The sequence below is a fragment of the Castanea sativa genome, chromosome 10 (genome assembly GCF_040712315.1).
Source record: "Castanea sativa cultivar Marrone di Chiusa Pesio chromosome 10, ASM4071231v1".
In the NCBI taxonomy this organism is placed as follows: Eukaryota; Viridiplantae; Streptophyta; class Magnoliopsida; order Fagales; family Fagaceae; genus Castanea; species Castanea sativa.
This window is the reverse complement of record NC_134022.1, coordinates 14,211,485-14,232,224: the sequence shown is the minus strand read 5'-3', so window position 1 is coordinate 14,232,224 and position 20,740 is coordinate 14,211,485. Positions and strand designations below refer to the sequence as shown.

At 35.4% G+C, this 20,740-nt stretch overlaps 3 protein-coding genes across 5 annotated transcripts; all 3 read left to right on the top strand.

The window, feature by feature from the left end:
• Positions 1-2,869: 2,869 nt before the first annotated feature.
• LOC142611595 (uncharacterized) lies at positions 2,870-10,288 on the top strand. 3 transcript variants are annotated; one of them, XM_075783669.1, is made up of 9 exons: positions 2,875-3,301; positions 6,646-6,747; positions 7,063-7,292; positions 7,373-7,624; positions 7,767-7,843; positions 7,980-8,361; positions 9,159-9,215; positions 9,658-9,719; positions 9,795-10,288. In XM_075783669.1, exons 2-9 carry the CDS (start codon positions 6,657-6,659, stop codon positions 9,859-9,861), a joined length of 1,218 nt encoding a protein of 405 aa, XP_075639784.1. In that variant the 5' UTR covers positions 2,875-3,301; positions 6,646-6,656; the 3' UTR covers positions 9,862-10,288. The 3 variants fall into 3 exon arrangements, with proteins under 3 accessions (XP_075639785.1, XP_075639786.1, XP_075639784.1); XM_075783670.1 differs by lacking the exon at positions 9,658-9,719 and having other exon boundaries at positions 2,870-3,301; positions 9,159-9,202; XM_075783671.1 differs by lacking the exon at positions 9,658-9,719 and having other exon boundaries at positions 2,871-3,301.
• Positions 10,289-13,648: 3,360 nt separating this feature from the next.
• LOC142612654 (uncharacterized) lies at positions 13,649-15,889 on the top strand. The gene is made up of 3 exons (XM_075784775.1): positions 13,649-13,902; positions 14,699-14,814; positions 15,037-15,889. The coding sequence occupies exons 1-3, from the start codon at positions 13,768-13,770 to the stop codon at positions 15,542-15,544; spliced, it is 759 nt and encodes a 252-aa protein (XP_075640890.1). The 5' UTR covers positions 13,649-13,767; the 3' UTR covers positions 15,545-15,889.
• Positions 15,890-16,806: 917 nt separating this feature from the next.
• On the top strand, positions 16,807-20,378 carry LOC142612079 (uncharacterized). Its single transcript, XM_075784210.1, has 4 exons — positions 16,807-17,263; positions 17,513-17,733; positions 18,615-19,448; positions 19,917-20,378. Exons 1-4 carry the CDS (start codon positions 16,807-16,809, stop codon positions 20,376-20,378), a joined length of 1,974 nt encoding a protein of 657 aa, XP_075640325.1.
• Positions 20,379-20,740: the final 362 nt, after the last annotated feature.

Below are 20,740 nucleotides of genomic sequence, written 5' to 3'. Positions count from 1 at the left end.
ACAATTATATTTTATAATCACAAAAAAAAACCTAGGGATGTGATGAGTATTATGTATTTGTGATGAGTATTATGCATTTATAATCACAAATACATAATACTCATCACTCTCCTAGTTTTTTTTTGTGATTAGAAAATATAATAATCTCAAATTATAATGAATGCAAATTATTAAATTTTACCTAAAAAATAGAAGAGCTTCTAAGCACGTGCATAAGTGCGTGCTTAGAGGCTAGTAATAGATAAAATAGTTTTTGAGATGGTAAAATGTGATATTTTTTAGAAGCAGGATGCTAATGTGTTGCGACTTAAATAATGCTCCCAAGTGCAGGGTTGTCGCGAAATAATAACTCGGAAAGTCCGTCGAATCCACAGGGAAAAGGGAATTGATTAGCAAACCACAATAGAATAAAACTAAAATAATAAAGTGTAACTGAAGAGATTTTTGATAGTCTAGTAAAGGTAATTTAAATTGAGAAAAAAAAATAAAAATAGATTAAAGCGCTAAGGTTTAGGGATCCACATACAACACATCTATTGGTAGCCTTAACAATATTTATTTTATAACTCAACTAAAATTCATACGAAGGATGATCTAGTCGACTGATTTAACAATAAAAACTCAAGAATTAATTGTCTAGGGTAGTTTCATGCAATTGATTTATTTTAGGCAAAACAAAACTAGTGAATTAGTTCGCAGGAAATACTAAGCATTTAACGTGCCCGGAGTCTATGATAAATCAAAGGATTATACAGAACTAAACACTTTTCTAGATGAGTAAAACAATAAAAAACATAAAAATATAAGTATTAAAACTAATAAATAATTGTTAAGAACATACCAATAAATGGTTGGGTTTTACCTTTTGCCTTAGCAAGACTTATAGCAAGTTATAACACAAATAGAATTCTAAAAACTGTAAAGAAATTTTAAGAAAACCTAAATTATGTTCTACAACAGCCCCCTCTGAATTTTGCCCTAAAGAGCCTTTAAATTGGTCAAGGAATCCTATTACAAGTTGAATTCTCGTTTGGAGAAAATCCTAGGTTTTTAGACTTCACTTAACCAACGTTTTTGACCCATTTAACTTCAGAATTCGGATTTTTGGTAAACTAAAAAGTTGTAGCCCTTTAAGTCAGCTTTCCAGCACAACTTGATTCATCTAGATTGAATATTTGAGCCGAAAGTTATGTTTCAAATACTAACTGGTGTGCAAGCTGAAATCCTAATCCGAATTGGGCTTAGATTAGGTGCAAATTTCCTTTGATTCCTTACTCCAATTGGACTTGAATTTAATTGGGTTGGTTTTCTTTGACTTCATCATGTCCCTTGTAAAATTATATTCCATTAGCTTTCTACTTTGCGCAAATCCACTTATTTAATTTTATTATCCTACAAAAGACAAATTCACGCATTAAAATTCAATTAAGCACAAAATTGATTATTTAGCAATATTCCAAAATCAACTATAAAATGCATGAATTAACTCAAAATAAGTATGATAATGCTTTTCTAATAATGATATAAATATGCAAAATTAAGCTATTATCATAATGCTTTAAGGTGGTGGAGTTGTGTACGAGTAAGTGTGAAATAATAAAAAAAAAGGTGAGAAAGTATTATTTAAATAAAAGAGGGTCTATGAGATGCTAATTCTCTTATATATTAGGGTGATTCTAAAAAAGAAAAAGGAAAAGTTATTTATTATAGAGAGACTGAAAAAGTGTATTACATATATATATATATATATATTTTTTGGTAAACGTGTATTACATATTACAACCTTTTGTTTAAGACATTGTTATTACGAAAATGTGATGAAATTAGAATAGTTTGGTGAAGTGAGGATATTTTGGAATATTTTATAAGTGGACACCAAAGAATGAATATAATAATATAGATCAATAACTACTAACTAGCTTGGTAATGTTAACTACCTCCATAAAAAAATTGTATTATAAAAAACCTTAATCCGTGTGCTATTATTTTGGGCTTCTAGATTAGTTTCGTCCATTTAAACTTGAAGGCCTTCCTTCTCAAAAAAAAAAAAAAAACTCGAAGGCCTGCTATAATAAGGTTGGTTATACGATCTGATACATCTCAATTAAATCAAATGGCTAGCTAGTATTCATATACTCTGCCTAGGGACACACTCACTTTTAGAAAATAGTTAAAATTTAATTTGTGATTAGATTTTAGCACTATATAGGAGACCATTATAAATTCACATGAACTTGTTTTTTTTTTTTTTTAGAGTTTCAACCTATGGCGTCCGCTCTTGATGATAGCTCTTTACATCAGACCAAGACACTAATCGGTTTTTGGTATAGGCGGAGATTGAACCCCAAATTTCTTATTCAACGAGATTTTACTAGTTGAGTTAACTGGAACCTACCATATGAACTTGTTAATAATAAAAGAAAAGGGTAAAATATTATTTTGGTTTTTAAACTTTACAAAAAATTAATTTTTCATCTCTTAACTTAAATTTTTTTTTTTTTTCATTCTTCAACTTTGTAAACAATTTTAATAGTTTAGACATTAGAAACAAAAGTGGGGAATAAAAAATAACTTTTTCAATAGCTTGAAGGCGAAAAACAAACTTTTGGTAAAATTTAAGAATAAAAAATAAAATATTTTTAATAATTTAGAAATAAAAAACAAAATTTTTAAAGTTTTATAAAATGAAAAGAAATTTTGGTAAAGTATAGAATAAAAAAAATACTTAAAACAAAATTTTAACTGCACTATTTACAAAGTAATATTTAAAAATAATATTATAGATTTTGAGCATGTACTTGTTTACGACTTTAGAGTTAGATATCCTTTCAAGTTCGGAACTGATTGAATTTATTTATTAAAAAAAAATTTGAAACTCACTTTGTTTTTGGTTTGGTTTTGATTTGTATTCAATTTTAAAATCCAAGAATCTTTCCCTAGATTCAGACACGTATAGTGAAACTCAACCAAGTCCGTCATATCCATCACCATCAAACATTAGCTGTGACGATTCGTACGGTCACAGACGCACAGATCACCAATCCCTGCGTAGTCCAAAAATTATGATCCCCGTCACCGCACTCATCTCCCAAACAAATTTAAAAAAAAGAAAAAAGAAAAAGAAAAACACAGAGAGCGAGAGAGAGTGTGTGTGAGTGAGAGATAGAACAAAATAAACTAGGGCTACGAAGTTGCAGAAAAAAAGCTTTACCTTATCGTTGTCGTGAACTACTTTTACTCTCTCTCTCTCTCTCTCTCTCACTCGCTCGCTCGCTCACTCACTTTTTCTCGCTCTACACAGGTATGCTTTTACTTCGTTTCTACTTCAATTTTCACTTCGAATCTTCTTGCACTGTTTAGTTACTTGTAGAAAAATGCTTGTGCAATTTTTGCTACGAGTTCTATTTGGTTGAACCGAAAATGTACGGAAAGATATTAAATGGGTTTAATTATTTATTGTGACTTTTGTTTTTGGTTGATAATTCACTGTTATGAGTATTATCTTCTGACTTGATTGAGAATGATTCAACTAGTTTCAGGGTGGATTTTTATAATTAGTGAGTAATTGAGTGTTTGCTTGAAGTTGATTAAGGGATTTTTTTGCTCATTATGAAGAAAAACAAACATTGTCATAGTGAAACTCAGTGCTATATTTGGTAATTGGTGGGAAATCTGATCTTCAAGTAATTGCCTTATCATCATTGTATGAATTTGAAAATTTTGTGGGGTTTTAGAAACAAATTTGTTGAAGTTAATTAGTACTCTGTAAGATAGTGGGTGTGGAAGAAACAATATATTGTAGCATTGTCACATAAATGATACGTTTAGAAAGTTTTAGACTTTAGGCAGTTACTGAAGGTTTTTTCAAGTAAATGGATGATAACCTAGGAAGCACGGACACTTCAAACTTCTTTGGCATGTTTGCGTCCGACATGTGCATGCATACATGTCCCAGACGTATCTGACGGACCAATGAAAAAATAATTTTAATTTTGAATATGGTGGCACGGTCTAGACAAGGTCCAATCCCAAAAGAAAAATATGCAAAATCAGAAATACATATATTAATCTGCAACGATTAAAGGAAAAAGCCTATGAAAATGTGGACTACAGAACTGAAATTATTAGGTAAGAAAAGATGCCTTGAGATTAAATTAGTATTTAAACCCAATAGATTTTGATAAAATGAGATGGAGTACACCATAATTCAATACGTGTCAAGTCTAGAGTCTAATGTTGATACTTATTATTTTTCTTTTACACCAGACATTAATGTAATATATATCTAAAATTATATATTTATTAATTGTTATGTCTGTATTGTGCCATACCCTTATCTTGTCTCCATATTGTGTCATACCCTTTTATTGTGTCCTTGCTTCCTAGATGATAGCATTAGAAGCCAAGGGTCAGTGAGAAATGGCTAAGATGGGGGTTTTACCATGTATTACTTCCACTGAAAAGTTACAGCAACAATGCTTCATATCATGCTAACTGTCTTAATGCATGGCTAAGAAGTTGGATTAGGTTTGAAAAGTTCTGTTTTGATAAGTAGGTTTGAGAAGTTCTTTATTTGGATGAGTGATGGTTTACATTTTTTTTTTTTTTACAATTAATGAAATTTTTTTTCAATTGGCATCCGCAATTATTCTCTCACTTCTAAAATTGCTTACTAATGTTTTCTTTTTAACCTCTGCTTTGATGTGGTATGCAACTTGAATTGCATTGGCCATGGTATAAAGTTTATTTGTAGCCAAACTTGAAAAAAATAATAGGATAGAATCCTTTGAAAGATGTAGAAATTTTCACATCTTCGTTCTATGGAAATCATGATCTCATAGCCAAGCTATGGAACTTGTAGGTGTACTCGTCAATAGAATAACTCCCCTGTACCAACTATGTGAATTGCAAGAATTGCAAGTGAGCATGTTGCTTGTAATGAGTTGGTACAAAGTAATGAGTCATAGAAATTCATTGGTCCTCCCAAGATTGAATGGCTGCATAGTTAGTTTGTTAATAATATTCCCTCCAAATTCCTGTTGTCCCCATGAGTTAGCCTTTGTGAAAATGAGTTTTGGCTTGAGTTACCTTTGTGATAAAAAGTTGTGACTCTTCATTTAAGCTAGACCATCTAAAAACATTCCAAACTATTCATTTCCACCAGTCAAGAAACGCCTCTAGATTGCTCTTGCCATTAATTTAACACCTCTATCCACATATGCTAAGGCTTATTTTCTTCTATAAAGTGAGCACCTCTATGTGTGAACCCAATATTGGATTGTGTTTGTTGTGGCACCTGACTAGTGCTTTGTCCATAGGAATTTAAGGAAGAGAAAGGTATTGAGATTTAGGGAAACATAGGGTTTGAACTTGGATTTGATTTAAAAGCTTTGGGGTTTTCTATTAGTGGTTTTTTTTTTCAGTGGAAATCTTGCCAAGAACAATGGCTTATAGGCTATCTAGAGTTTCTTTCATACTGGATAATTCTTTTGAGTTTTTAGCCTATCGAATTCTATAGAATGAGTTGGAGGTTGAAAAGGAGTGAGGATTTCAATGTTTTTTTCCTTTTCAATGCCTAAGGGCCCATTTGGATTGGGGGGAGGAAGGGGAGTAGACTAGAGTTGGCCCGGAAGGGGGAGTGGAGGGGAGTAGAGTAGAGTTGGCTGAAAATAGACTAATTTTGGGCCTACTCTACTCTACTCCCTCCCACCCCCCTCTCTCTCAATCCAAATGGACCATAAGGGTCCACGTGCAGAGCTTTTCTCTTAGAAGAGTATTTGGTGTGTTGATGCCCCACAGAGGGTCCTTCTTGTTTGGACGATGGCATGGGGGAAGATCGTCACTTATGATAATCTCATTAAGCAAGCCTATACGCAGGTAGGGTGGTGTTGCATGTGTCGGTGTTGTGGGGAGAAGGTGGATCAGCTATTGTCAAATTGAACTGTTGTGTTTGATTTGTGGAGCTTCGCATTTAGATCCTTTGGGATTTATTGGAGGTCACTGACCTGTTGTTTAGATGGAAAAATTGGGTTGGTAAGGATTCTTTGAATATTTGGAACAGTCCTGTTAAGTTCAATGTGGACATTGTGGAGGGAAAGAAATCGTTTTATGTTTGAGGATACGGAAATTTCAAGGATTTAATTGATAGTAATGTTTACTAGTCTTTATTTGATTCATCTTGGTCATGGGTCTCACTAATAGTAACTCCATCATTGATTTTTTAGACTTGTTGCCTTTCTGTACATAATACTCTTTCTTTGTAATTCTTTTGACTTCTTTGTGTTCATTATACGTGTACATGAAGTCTAATTTTAATAAAAAACTTGATTATATATTAAAAAGGAAAAAGAAAATAAAAGATATGATAAAATTCTAGTAACCTATTAACTACCATGGGAAATTATTCTTGGATGTCACCTTAACATTAGGTTTCCAAAGAGTATATTTTTTCTCTTATCACACTATGGTTGTGCCAGCTCAGTAGTTATCCTTTTATATTCAGCAAAACTGAGTGCTATGGATTTCTGATGGTCCATATTATTTCATGTTGGTGATAATACTGTTTGTTCTTCTTCCTGTACATAAGTGTTAGACTTCTATACCATCCAGCCTTTATTGATATACACCTGCTTTGTAACATGTTAGGTTGTAGGGATATGTCTTCTGACACTGCAAAGGAGAATGCGTCTGTAGTTGATTCATCAGTGACTGAATGGAAACAAGACATGGGAAATTCAGATGATCCAGGTAGTAAATGATGCAAGTTATATTCTCTATATACAATTAATATGTGTTTTGTTTAATAGTAACTCTCATTTGCAAATGTTGATCTTTCAATAAATATGGCAAGTTTCTGCTTCTGCTTTGGGCTTTAAAGTCATTTGTTGAGCCCTTCTGTTATCTTCGCTACCTATTTTTTTATGGGAGATGAACCTGCTTGCAGTGGATGCTTGTCAATTATACACTCTACTTACGTGACATCCAAAAAACTTATTCCTCTTCCAAAATTTCATCTTGAAATCCGAATGTTTGATATAAGAATAATATGAAATTTCTTGTCAGATAGCTCAAGTTACAAAGTGAATGAGAATGGCTATCCATCTAGGGAAGATAAAGTGCGGAACTCCCATGATCCACTGGGAAAGTCAACCACTAGCAAAAAGGGTAAATTGTATAACACAAGATATTTCATCATTAAGAGTTTGAACCACGATAATATCCAACGATCGATTGAGAAAGGAATTTGGGCAACTCAGGTCATGAACGAACCAATTCTGGAAGAAGCCTTTCTTGTAAGATCCCTTTTATTTTAATTTTGTGCCCTACTTTCTAATTTCTGTGCATTACAGAGAAGCATATGCTTGTCTTGCAGAACTCTGGTAAAGTAATTCTTATATTTAGTGTAAACATGAGTGGTTTCTTCCAAGGGTATGCCCAAATGATGTCTTCTGTTGGGTGGAGGCGAGACAATGTTTGGAGTCAAGGGAGTGGAAAAAGCAATCCCTGGGGGCGCAGCTTTAAGGTCAAGTGGCTGCAGTTAAATGATTTGCCTTTTCAAAAGACTCTTCACCTCAGGAATCCATTGAATGACTACAAACCTGTCAAAATTAGCAGAGATTGCCAGGTGTCCTTTATATTAAGTGCTTTTTGTTTCTTCTTCTTTTTATTTTTGAGAGGGGGGGGGGGGGGTGTGTGTGTGTGTGTGTTGTTTAGAACCTTTGAGGACAGTTTTTAAAAAATGATTGTGAGTCATGTATTCTTTCCAGGAGTTATCTCCAGATATTGGAGAAGCTCTTTGTGAGCTCCTTGATGGGAAGAGTGATGTGGATGACTCGCTGAGTAGGTAATATCTCTTAAGAAGCTCAATGGTGAATATGTTTAGTCTTTGATAAATAGAAGGGGAAAAAAGAGGAAAACCCCATTTGTCAAATTCCAAATTCATAACCTTATTGGTAATTATGTGCGTTATGCCGTAGCAGTTTTTACAGGGATGATATTCCTTCCAAAAGGCCTTGTGCAGATTCTCCATGTTCTTTAGGAAATGAAGAGTATAATGTGCCTCCAGGGCATATGCCATGGTCCAGAACACCTATGCTTTATCCTTCATTGCTCTACTCGCATCAGCCTGAAGCAAATAGATTTCACTTAGGATACCAGAGTTCCACAGGGGTTATGTTTCCTAACAATCCACCGATTACCACTGGGTCATCACAAGTTGATGGAACAAAATGTTCTCGCATTAATGGAGACCTCTCTAATTTACAAGTGGATGTGGATATGTCTTCTCGATATGAAGTTTGGGGTTTGTCAGCAGAAAGCCCATTTACAAGTACTCTGACTGAGGATGATCTTCTTGAAATGGTATTAGTGTCCTATCTTAGTTTCTCTCTTCTAATTGAGATCACTAATGCTTTATTTCTTTCTTTTGTAGCTAACAACTGAAGGCTATTTATTAAGTGAACATTTTCTTAACTAATGTATGAACATCATGAAACAATATTTTGTTTGAAATTTTCATTGTAATTGAAATCAACTCTTTTATGGCTAGGGTAATTATAAAGTCTTAGATCAACTTCCCTCTTCCCTCCTCTTTTCTCAGGGATCAAATTCAATTGTTGTGAACTTATTGGTTCTGTCCTTGGAAACCTTAATGGTTGAGGTGTTGAATTTATTATGTATTATTTTTATTGTACGAATGTAAAAATTTTATTGCTCTTTTCTTTTTGGAGGAAAGACTCTTTCTCTCTCTCTCTCTCTCTCTCTCGTAGTGGTTTTATTTCTGATTAGAAAGATAAGTCAATCACTTTGTTGATGCAGATAAAGAGCTCCCTGCCTGCAGTTCTTATCACTTTTCTTACTGAGGAAGACTAATGCTTGTTAATGCAAAATACTTAAATATCTTTGTGTATTGTGCCTAGGCTGTTCATAAAGCCAGACTGGCACACTTTACCCAATTTGATGTTGAATCCTTGGCAAATGTCAAGTGTTTGAGTTCTTTGTTCGATTGGCTGTTCTGTGAATGGTCTGTCATCTGTTATTTTATTAAAAATGAAATAGGAACAACTGTTGTCTGTTGAGAACAATCTCATGATACCTTCAAATTTATTATCATTTTTTACTCCACTGATATATGGAATTTTCCTGGTTTGTTATTGCAGTCTTATGAAGAATATCTGGAGGCCCATAGCAGAAGCAACAAACAGTTATGCCTCCCTGTCAGTATGCTTATCTTAAAACATTTCAATGTTTTTTATTTGTCTTTAATTTCTAATTAGGTGCTTATGGTTTTTACACTTTCATTTTCCCTTTCTGTGAAGTGAAGCATTTGTTGCATGTGATATATCATGTAGACATGTTGATAGTCTGTTGCTAATTCCTTGCTTATGATCAGTCCTCCCACCATCTGATTTTGAAACCAAGAGATTTCTTGAGGCACATCAATTGGATATTCTGATTGATGATGCTTTAAATTTATTTGTCTGTCAGCAGTCTGGATATTAGTGGTTGGTGCTGTTCCAATAACCTGAAAAAGGTTCCCGTTGACTCATTCTGTCGAGGTCACAATAGTTAGAAATCTAGGAAAATGCCAGACAGGTGGCTGGACCATCCTTGTACTCAAGTATAGTCCTAAACTGAGTCATTACCACCATTTGGCAGGTGGCTGGACCATCTAGGAAAACACAGGAGTTATCAAGAAATAAAAAGAATGATGAAGATTTGTAAGTATATTACTGAAAACCTGAATGACAATTTCACTAATCTCTAGTTGTTTAACTTGATGAAATGTTTGACAGAAACTCAAGCTGTATAGCTGATCAGTGTTCCTCACGTAAGAGGACTCATCATTCATCCCAGAAATAATCGTATCTTTGACACTGGAAGCTTCCCTTGGTTTTCTCCGGATGGTGTTGGTGATTTTAGGAGAGTTTTGCCATTATGCTGCAAGGAATGAGACTGCAATTTATTCTAAGCTCTGGGACTCATTATGTTGTCGTGTTGTATACAATTGTATCTTACCATAAAATCTCAATACAGAACTGTACTGGGGCCTGGTTACCAACTTGTACATAAAATGAGGCAACATTGGCCCAACTTATCTCTTAATTTTTTTTTCCGGGGTTTCTTATATTTTACCCTTTTCTTGATAGAGTTTAGGAAGGTGCATAGGTTTGGTGGTACAAATCTAGATTTGATACATGTAATTTGGTTGGGCATATAACATTATCTGATCGTAGTGGTAGAATCTGGTAACGTGAAATCATAAATTTCAGTGTTGCCTGGAATAAAAGTAGTAGATGGTGGAAATTGGTATACCTCAAAGTTAAAATTGGGGTGATTTGAACTAATCAATCAATATCAATATCAATATCATACCATTTAATACTATATATAAATGCGTAAGACATCTATAATTCCCTCCCGTTACGACATTTGTTATGTACAGTTTTATGTTTTATATATATAAATACAAAGACGTTAATAATTAAAAAAAAAAAAAACACTTATAACTACACCGTATCAATATTCATTACTCTTTAACGGTTTATATTACACTGTTTCGCTAAAACTATAAGATGTAAATAGTTTCACTAACTATAAGAAATAAATGGTTGGCAAAAAGTAAAAAACAGACTCAAAAAGAGTTCGTTGAATAGAGAGCGTTGAATAGAGAGCATTGGCAAGGGACGAGAAATTATAAGTTCTTACGGTGGATAAGTGATATGGTTTATTATTTTGCTAAAAGAATTTCACCTGTTTAAAATTGCTGAGTTAGAATTTTTTTTTAAATAGAAACTGATTATTGATTCAACAATTTTAAACAAATGTGAGTCTTTTAGTAGAATGGTGGATAAATGATATGGTTCACCAAATGACTATAATTTCTCGCAAGGGACAAAGAGGGGAAGCAAAAATATGAGGAATTTGTCTGCCAACTCAACTGCAATCGTATACTCGCCAAAGTCTATGCCTCTGTCACTATCAAACTGCTGTATTTTCCAATTTCCACTCGAGTTTTATTTATTTATTTTTTTCTTTAAATTTCGGGTCAAATATGATTTTAGTCTAAGTAATTTAATTGGATTGGATTGCATTTTGGTATTTGGCTTAAATTTGGTTTTGATTAAGGAATTTGGGTTAGAAGAACATTCCTTCGAGTGTCAAATATGCTTAGGTATTCTGATTAGATTGGGTTAGTTTTGGTTTTGATTAAGATATTTGGGATAGATTTAGATTTGTTTTGCATATATATGTTAGACTTTCCCTTAAATTTTGGTTGATTGACGTTTCAATTCTTTCTGGAAAACCCAAGTGCTTCATTCTTTTTATTCTGTCTTTTTTTTTTTTAATTTTTTTTAATTTTTTTAAAATGGTTTTGTGTTATCAATTCAGTTATAGATTATCAGAGAATAAAGAATGATTTCATCAAACATTTGGAGCTCTGGATATATGCTGGTAGCCTTTAGGCTCATGGTTTTCTAAATGTTCCCTTTTTACTTACCTGCAGATAAACTGTTTGATACATTGTTTTGTTCTCAAAGTTGTATTTGAAGATTGCATTTTATTTGGATTCTCTCTCTCTCTCATACAAGGGGATAAAGTTAATTTAGGGGTGGAAGGGTTCATGTCCTGTATTTACATAATTAAATTCTAGTGAGACCTACTTTATACTTTCCAACTACTACTTTGTTTGTTTTGAAATAAAATATTTTTTGAAAAATGCTTTTTCATTTTCAAGTGTTTGTTTGAGTGTAAAATGTGGTCAAATTTGTAAAATATTTTCTGGTAACTACAAAATCCTTTATGAAAAGCTATAAAATATTTTATTTATAAAAATTTGGTAAAATATTTTACAAAAACACACAATGGCCTCCCTTCACCCCATTTGGTAGTTAGGTAACTGGTCTAGGGGCAGGGAACTTTTTGTTGGCAATCCAATGGTCGAAGCTGCCGCCTTGACGATCGATGCCAGCGGCTCTATCAATGGAGACTGTGTTCCAGCTATTGGTGCTTGAGGACTGATAACTGAATCCGCCGTTCTAGCCATCGATGTTGGCTGTCTGATCACCAGAGTTTTTGTTTAGGTGGCTCAGCTCCTGAAGTCGCTGGTGCTGGAGGTTTGGTTACCAAATCATCGAAATCAACTGCCAAAACGGTGGCTCTGGTGACCGCCACCAAAGTAGCAGCCTTACATGTCTTATATATAGAACTTTGCGATATCAATGTATCAAAATATTGTATTACAAATTCTTATTTTTAAATTTGGTTTGGCAGAGTTAAGAAAATTAACAGTTGAGACAATGAAATATAAAAAATGAAAAAAAAATACCAAACAATAATTTCAGCCAGTGGACACAATATATAATATTAATTACTGAAATATAAATTTAATTGTATAACTAATTTATAGTTGCTGGAAAACATGTTTAGTAGAATATGGAATTGAAAAAAAGCAAGTGAAGCATGGTTAACTTTGCAATTAGTTAAGAATATTTGCAATTAGTTAAGAATATAAAAACAATATGATTTTTATAATATCAATGAAAATTTAGAAATCAATCCTGTGCCATGCATTGGTTATATTTTAGTATATATAGAGGCAGAAAAATATAAGATTATGTCATGTGACGCATTTCTTAGGATTTTTTTTATTTAAGCTTCCACTTCAACAAAATTTGCATTTACATCATAGTATTAGTTCATTAAATTAATTAATTGAGAAAATGCATATATTAAATATTGGATTGTTGATTGATGGAGACACCATTCTTGAAGGTATAAGAATGGTGTACTCTGAAGGTACAAAAAATGTGAACTCTGAAGTTTTAAGAACGATGGAATACTCCTAAGCAAAGGGTTCAAAAATTGTGAATGAAGAAGAAAAAATAATTTATGATTAAATTAGTATATATATATATATATATATAATTAAAAAGGGAAAGGAACATAGAAAATTGTCCCGAGTAACAAGCAATGATTTGATGTGCTAGTACTATCGTCTTATATGGTAAATTAAACCTCTTTTACGTTGTCCAAACCTAATTTGGGAGGAAAAAAAGTGGCACCACATAAGGAAATGGATGTAAAAATATGAATTTTCTTATTTCTCTATTTAATAGTAAAAATATTAGGATATAATAGTAGGATTTTATAGTAATTCTTATTTTTCTTTCTATTTGTTATTTATAAGCTCAATTATTTTGATTTTATACCATTTCTTCTTTATTTATTTATGAACACAAAATATATTGAGATTCATTCTTAATCTTTAATTTTTAAATCAATTTTTAAAGTATAATTCAACTTTATGAGACATGAATTGTTTTGAAACCAAACATTTTACTTTACTTATTATTATGAGTTTGGTTAATTTTGCTAATAAATCATTTTAAGAAAATTTTAATACTACCCTTTGAAGGTTTATTTTTATTTTTTGTTTTACTATAAAAAATATCTAAAAATATTTTCTAAATAAATACCCACACACACCCACTGTTAACAAAATCCAATTATTATTATTATATTAATATTAATTTTGGATTTGAATTAAAAAAAAAAAAACCTCAAACATGGTATAGAAAAGAAAAGAGAGAAGCAATAACATTGACTCAGCTAAATAAAAGTCCCTGTACGTTGGTGTACCTACACAACAAAACAAAGCAAAACAAAGGACTCCGTTGCCAGTTAGTACTAAGCACTTAGGATTAGGACTACCGCTACTCTGCTGTGCTGACAGAAAAAAAGAAAACCCTTTTGTGTTGTGTTGTGATGCAGATTCCAGAAGCAATGGAGGAGAGCAGTCCCACTCCCAAAATTGGCAAAGACGACGTCATTGCCAAACTCAAAGACGATGGCGACTTCGACAATCTCCGCCTCAAGATCATTCGCAAGCTCAAGGACAACGTAACTAAATTCTCTCTCTCTCTCCTAGGGTTTATCATTGCTTTTTTTTTTTTTTTTAAACTAAACATTCGCGTTTGTTCTGCTTAAATAAACATTCAGGTTTCTAATTCAACACGGTCTAAATTCCAATTTTGTAGGGCAAAATTTGTACTAATTATTTTTATTGCGTATATATTCGGATTTAGTTGTAAATTTGGGGGAAATTTGTACCGAATCTCATCGATTTGTTGCAAAAGGTTGTACCTTTGCAGCGATTCTAAGAAAAGCGAGAAAGACACATGGTCTGTTGATTTAGGAAAAAATAATGTTTTGTTCTTTTTTGAATAGTAAGTCCCTAATAGTGCGGAGATTGAGTTTTTATTGCTACTAGTGTGGCAATAGGACCTCGGCATGGTCAAGCAACTCTCTCAGCTGCTTTTGTCTACTGGTCTTTTTAAGTGGTTTCTTGGTACTCCCATGACTTTAGCGAACATGGAAATACTAAAATTTTCTTCATTCAAAAGTAGTATTTAGCGCCAAGAGTTTGTGCGTTTGTACCTATTGCTATTAGACTTACATTGCTTTCACTTAATGAAAATCATATTTTTTATGAAAGAATGTTAGTGTAAAATTTTTTGAGTTGTAGTGAAATTGTTGGAAAGTAGCTAGTGTGAGGCTTATTGGATTGTTTTATGCGTAGTTAGATAGTTCAGCTACTGTTTTTCAATTGATTTATGTCAATGTGGTATGGTTATTTTGATTTTTAGAAACCCCTTTTTCGGGGACCTGTAATTCTGAACAAGGAAAGTAAATGCAGGAGGAGTTGCGCAATGAGATAATATCAATAGTGCAGCAGTCAGCAGCGCTTAATCGTGCAGGTGCTGAAAATATGAAACCAAGACAAATTTCTGATGCAATATATGATGAGGTTGGGTAAGTTTTTAATATTTCTTAAGTATTCTATGGTATTCAAGATTAATTAGTTGGGCTTATTCAAGAAGAAAATTGGTGGAATTTTTGCTATTCTTATTATTATTTTTTTAATATCACAATTCACCAATCTAGGAACTCTTCTTAGTTGCTTGTTATCATTTAATTTAAGATTTGAGTCAAATGAAATCTGAAGATCTAATGTGTTGTGTTTATAATGACCAGGAATAAAGTAATGAGCCAGATCTCTGATGGCTTGTGGCAAATAATTAGATCAGGTGACGGCATGAAAAGTGAAATTACAGAAACTGTACAATCTGTTTATAATAAGTTAGTGAACCCAAAAGGGAAAGAAGGGGGTGAATCCACCCATGACATGATGCCAATTCAAATGAAAGCTGAAAATAATGGTTCTGGTGCTGCCTCAGCTTGTGAAGTAGATGATATGTTTTCTGATAGTGAGCCAAAAGAACCCCCAGGGTTTTCTCTCTTAAATAACCATCAAAATAACGACCTTGAGGAGAAACACAAACAAAAGCTTCAGCCACCAATGCCTCAAGAAAGAGAACTTGTGGAACAACAGGAGGAAGATACTCCCCACTCACAGGATGCGTTGGAGCCAGAAGATGTTGATCTCCATGCGCCGCCTGGCTTTTCTGCAGACATGGAGCAGCAGAAGCTGCCATATGATGGTAGTGATGAGGACCCTGATGTACCTCCTGGTTTTGGTTGATGTATGACATGCAATGCAGTTTGTCACTGCTATTATGGACCATTGACAATTGGCAGAGACTGTACAATCAGGGATTTAGGCACAAGTATTGCCTTAGCATTCCCTTACTCCTTGACACAGAATTTTGGCTTTCAGGGAGGCTTTTTTGAGTCCACCATAGTTGAAGGTCAGATGCTCCAAATATTATTGGTGTTCTTCATTGCGTCAGATCATCTGATTTCTATTTTTAGTATAATAAATCAGACTTCAATGAGATAAGAACTACGGAAACCATTCTTGGTTTTTTATGTACATGATAGTGTGATAAGAGTGTTAATTAATTATGGAAACCATTCTTCCTTTCAAGGTTTGGGTTTTATTTATTTCCAGTTTTATTTGTAGATCATGCTTATTAGAAGATCTTGGATTGAAATTACCAAGCTGTCGACGTATAAAACTAGTACTGCTATAAAATTTGAAAATTAATCATTGATTAAATGTTTAACTAAGCTTGGTTGTTGTTGTTTTTATTTTTATTTTATATAAGTAAGAAATTTATTGAAAAGAGGCTACCTAATTTGTAGCCTATAGAATTACAAACATAAAAGAGCTAGAAGCTGGTTACTAGAAATCTCCAAATCCTCAAATATTCTCCTACTCTGTTCTCGCCAGAGTCAACATCAAACAAAGTGGAACAAGGTTCCAAATTTCCGACGAATATTTTCCAAACCAGTTCCTCTAGCCAAACAAAATATCTTCACACTCCTTGGATACAAAACACCACAAAGGGTAAGCTACCTTGCAATGAATCAAAAGGTAATTCACCCCTTCCTCGCTACACCAACACATACAAAACCTGTGGCGGTGGCTACAAGGCAGCACTGCCCAGCCCAATGACAGTCCTAGCCTGGAACTGTCGGGGTTTGGGGGTTTTGCCGGTAGTTCGTACTCTCACCAAAGAGGTGAAAAAGAAAAACCCCGTGGTGGTATTCTTAGTAGAAACAAAAGCAAACACAGACCAGATGAAAGGATTCCAAAATAAATTGGGGTTCACTCAGGGGATCATTGTTCCTAGTGATGGTCGGAGTGGCACGATGGCACTTTTGTGGCGGGAAGGAACGGATATTAGGTTCAAGAGCTGTTCTCATTACCACATTGATGTGGTTGTTCATGGCGTTGGCAATGGAGGCCCTTGAAGAGTAACCGGTTTTTATGGCCCCCTCGATATCGGCAAAAGGTACACATCTTGGCAATTACTTGAAACTCTTAATGCACAATGTGAAATGCTGTGGCTGGTGTGTGGTGATTTTAATGAAATTGTACATCCCGATGAGAAGTTGGGTTGGAGGGATAGAGATGCTGATCAAATGAAAGCCTTTAGAGAAGTGCTGAGCAAGTGTGGCCTAATTGATTTGGGTTTTGTGGGACAAAGGTTTACCTGGTGTAAGGGCAGATTTGGCGACCAACGAACTTTAATCCGTTTGGACAGAATGGTTGCTAATGAAGCTTGGTCTTTGGTCTCTCCGGAAGCTAAGGTTCACCATGTATCAATGTCTTCCTCGGATCATTGCCTCTTAGCCCTGTTTTTGAATAAGGACCACCAACAAAGAAGAGGGAAGAAACGGTTCTTCTTTGAAGCAATGTGGACTCGAGAGGAAGAGTGCAAGGAGATTATTGAATTAGCATGGGACCCCTACAGGGATGATTCGGTTCTGTCAATACAAGAAAGAATAGAAAGATGTCAGACGGAACTTCAGTGCTGGAACCAAAATAATTTTAGTAATATCTACAAAAATCTAAAGCAGAAATAGATCCGCCTCCAACTTCTTGAGTCCCTTAACTTGCTCTACGAAACAACAGAGGAAATTCAGACACTAAAAAAGGAGATTAATGAACTGCATTCCAGGAAAGAGATTATGTGGAATTAGAGATCACAGATTATGTGGTTGCAACATGGTGACAAAAACTCCAAGTTTTTCCATGCTACAGCTAGCCAAAGACGACGGAAGAATAGAATTGGGGGTTTGATGGATGAGATGGGCGCTTGGCATGAAGATCAGGAGACAACAGAGAGGATAATCCTGGAGTATTTTAAGTCCATTTACAGCTCTGACCAACCGGCCAGGTTTGATGAAAGTCTAAATGCCATGGAATTGAGGGTGACACCTAATATGAATGAAGAGCTCCAAAAGGAATTTAAGGCAGAGGAGGTCTGGTATGCCCTCAAACAAATGCATCCAACTAAGGCACCAGGCTCGGATGGTATGTCTCCTGTCTTTTACCAAAAATATTAGGATATTGTTGGACCGTCTGTTACGAATTTTGTGTTGCACACCCTTAACACAGGTGTGATGCCGAAGGATATCAACAAAACCTACATCTGCCTGATCCGTAAGATAAAAAACCCCCAAAAGATAATGGAATTTCGCCTTATCAGCCTATGCAACATGATTTATAAAATCATTTCTAAGGTCCTTGCGAACAGGCTTAAGAAAGTCCTCCATGGTGTCATAAATGAAGCTCAAAGTGTGTTTGTTCCGAGAAGGATGATAACGGACAATGTCATTGTAGCATTCGAGTCCATGCACTCCATAAGTCAGAGAAGGAGGGGGAAGGAAGGGTTAATGGCAATAAAATTCGACATGAGTAAGGCGTATGATAGAGTTGAGTGGGCATATCTTGAGTCAATAATAAAGAAACTGGGATTCGGAGATAGATGGATATCTCTCATTATGATGTGTGTAACCACTATGACCTTCTCGGTTCTAATCAATGGGGAGCCGAAAGGAATGGTCACTCCTTCAAGGGGACTCCGTCAAGGGGACCCAATTTCCTCGTATTTGTTCTTGTTGTGTGGAGAAGGTTTGTCATCAATGATTAAAAAGAAAGAGAGAGAGAGGGGCTGATTAGAGGGGTGGCGGCTACAAGACATGCTCCAAGAATGTCTCATCTGTTTTTTGCGGATGATAGCATTATATTCTGTAGAGTTACATTGGAAGAATGTGAACAAGTGGCTAGGGTGCTGGAAGTGTATGAAGAGGAATCGGGGCAAAAACTAAATAGAGATAAAACGACACTATTCTTTAGCTAGAACACAAAAGAAGAAATTAGGGAGTTCTCAAAAGGAACCTTTGGAGCCCAAATCATACAACACCATGAAAAGTATTTGGGTTTACCCCCACCGATTGGAAGAGCAAAAAAGAAAGCTTTTAACCGCATAAAGGACCAAATTGGGAGGAAGATAGCGGGTTGGAAAGGGAAGCTCTTGTCTAATGCTGGAAGGGAAGTGTTAATCAAAGCTGTGGCACAGGCCACTCCAACATACACCATGAATGCTTTCAAGCTCTCGGACTCACTGTGCTCAGAACTTAACTCGATGATGGGAGGTTTTTGGTGGGGTCAACAGGGGAGGGAAAAGAAGGTAGCATGGGTATCTTGGAAAAACTTGTGTAAACCAAAGGCTGAGGGCGGCATGGGATTCAGGGACCTAAAAGATTTTAATTTAGCCCTCCTCACCAAGCAAGGATGGAGGCTACAACAGAATCCCTACTCACTGGCTCATAGAGTGTTAAAGGCTATATACTTCCCGAACTCATCATTCATGGAAGCCCAACCGGGTAGTAAACCATCAAACATATGGAGGAGCATCATGGCAGCAAAAAATATTATCAAGGAGGGGTCTCGGTGGGTTTTTGGTGATGGAAGAAGTATTGAGATATGGAATGCGAGCTGGCTGCCATCCTCTGCTTCAGGCAAGGTAATAACTCCAAAAGATGCTATGGGGTTCGGTGAAAACGTAGCATCTCTCATCAACCACGAGAAAGAGGAGTGGCGAACCATGCTGGTCAAGCATATTTTCCTTCCCCATGAAGCGGAAACTATTCTGAGCATCCCCCTCAGTCCCTTGAACCCGACGGACTCCTTGGTATAGGCCAGAACACCAAATGGTTGTTTCACAGTAAAGAGTGCATATAGAGAAGCGGTTAAATGCCTTGCTGAAGCAAAATGTGGCGAGGATGTCCCTGAGTGCTCGGACAAGTCCAGGATGAAAATAATATGGTGGACCATATGGGGCCTCCAATGCCCAAACAGAATAAAGCATTTCTTATGGAGAGCAAGTAGAAATATTCTCCTTACTAAGGAGTGTTTGGTGCATAGGAAGATTATAATGGATGATTGCTGTGACTATTGCGGAGAGAGCGAAACCTCTGGCCATATTCTTTGGAGCTGTACAGTAGCAAGAGAAACGTGGAGGGGTATGGGTTTTAGTATTGATAACTCTGTTCCTCCTCTAAAGGACTTCCTGGATGTATTATGGATACTGTTGGAATCCTAAGGAGACAAGGATTGGGAGTTGTTTGCTATTGTGGCTTGGTGTTTGTGGAACAATAAGAATACAATTAGGCATGGGGGAGTTTGCAAACAAAGCAAAATTATCGCGGAAGAAGCAAGGGGGTATCGGGAGGAAGTCCGCTCTGCCCTGCCGTCCAAAGGTCAGTCTCCTCAGCTTATGATCAAGCACACACATTGGACCCCTCTGCCACAGGGCTGGTATAAAGTGAATGTGGATGCTGCCGTCTTTGAAGAACAAGGTACATGTGGAATTGATGTGGTCATCAGGAATAACCACGGGCAGATAATGGGGGCAATGAGCAAAAAGCTGGAGTTTCCGTTGCGGGCATTAGAAGCAGAAGCCAAAGCTACTGAAGCTGGAATTCTTCTTGCGTGGGACCTGGGCTTGAAGAATATCATTGTGGAAAGAGACGCCCAACTGGTGATACATGCTTTAAAGGGAGTTACTGCACCTGCCATTCCAATCCTAAAAATAATTGAAGCTTCCAGGAGATACTTGTAGTTGTTCCGCTCTTGGAGGGCAGTCCACACGAACAGGAAAAACAATATGGCTGCTCACTTACTCGCTAGAGATGGTAAGAATGTAAAAGAATGTGTAATTTGGGTTGAGGATTCCCCACCTGTATTGTGAATCAGATCATGAATGATGTAATTGCATTGGACTTTAGTCCTTATCAATGAAAGCTTTGGTATAAGTTTGGTAATCAAAAAAAAAAAAAAAAACACATACAAAACCAATCCACAATAGTATATCCTCTCGTCCTAAAATTGTCACATGGATCTTCCCCCATGCCATCGTCCAAAAAAAAAAAGAAAAAAAATAAAGGCACTCTTTGAGGGGTGTTCACTCCCCAAATACCATTC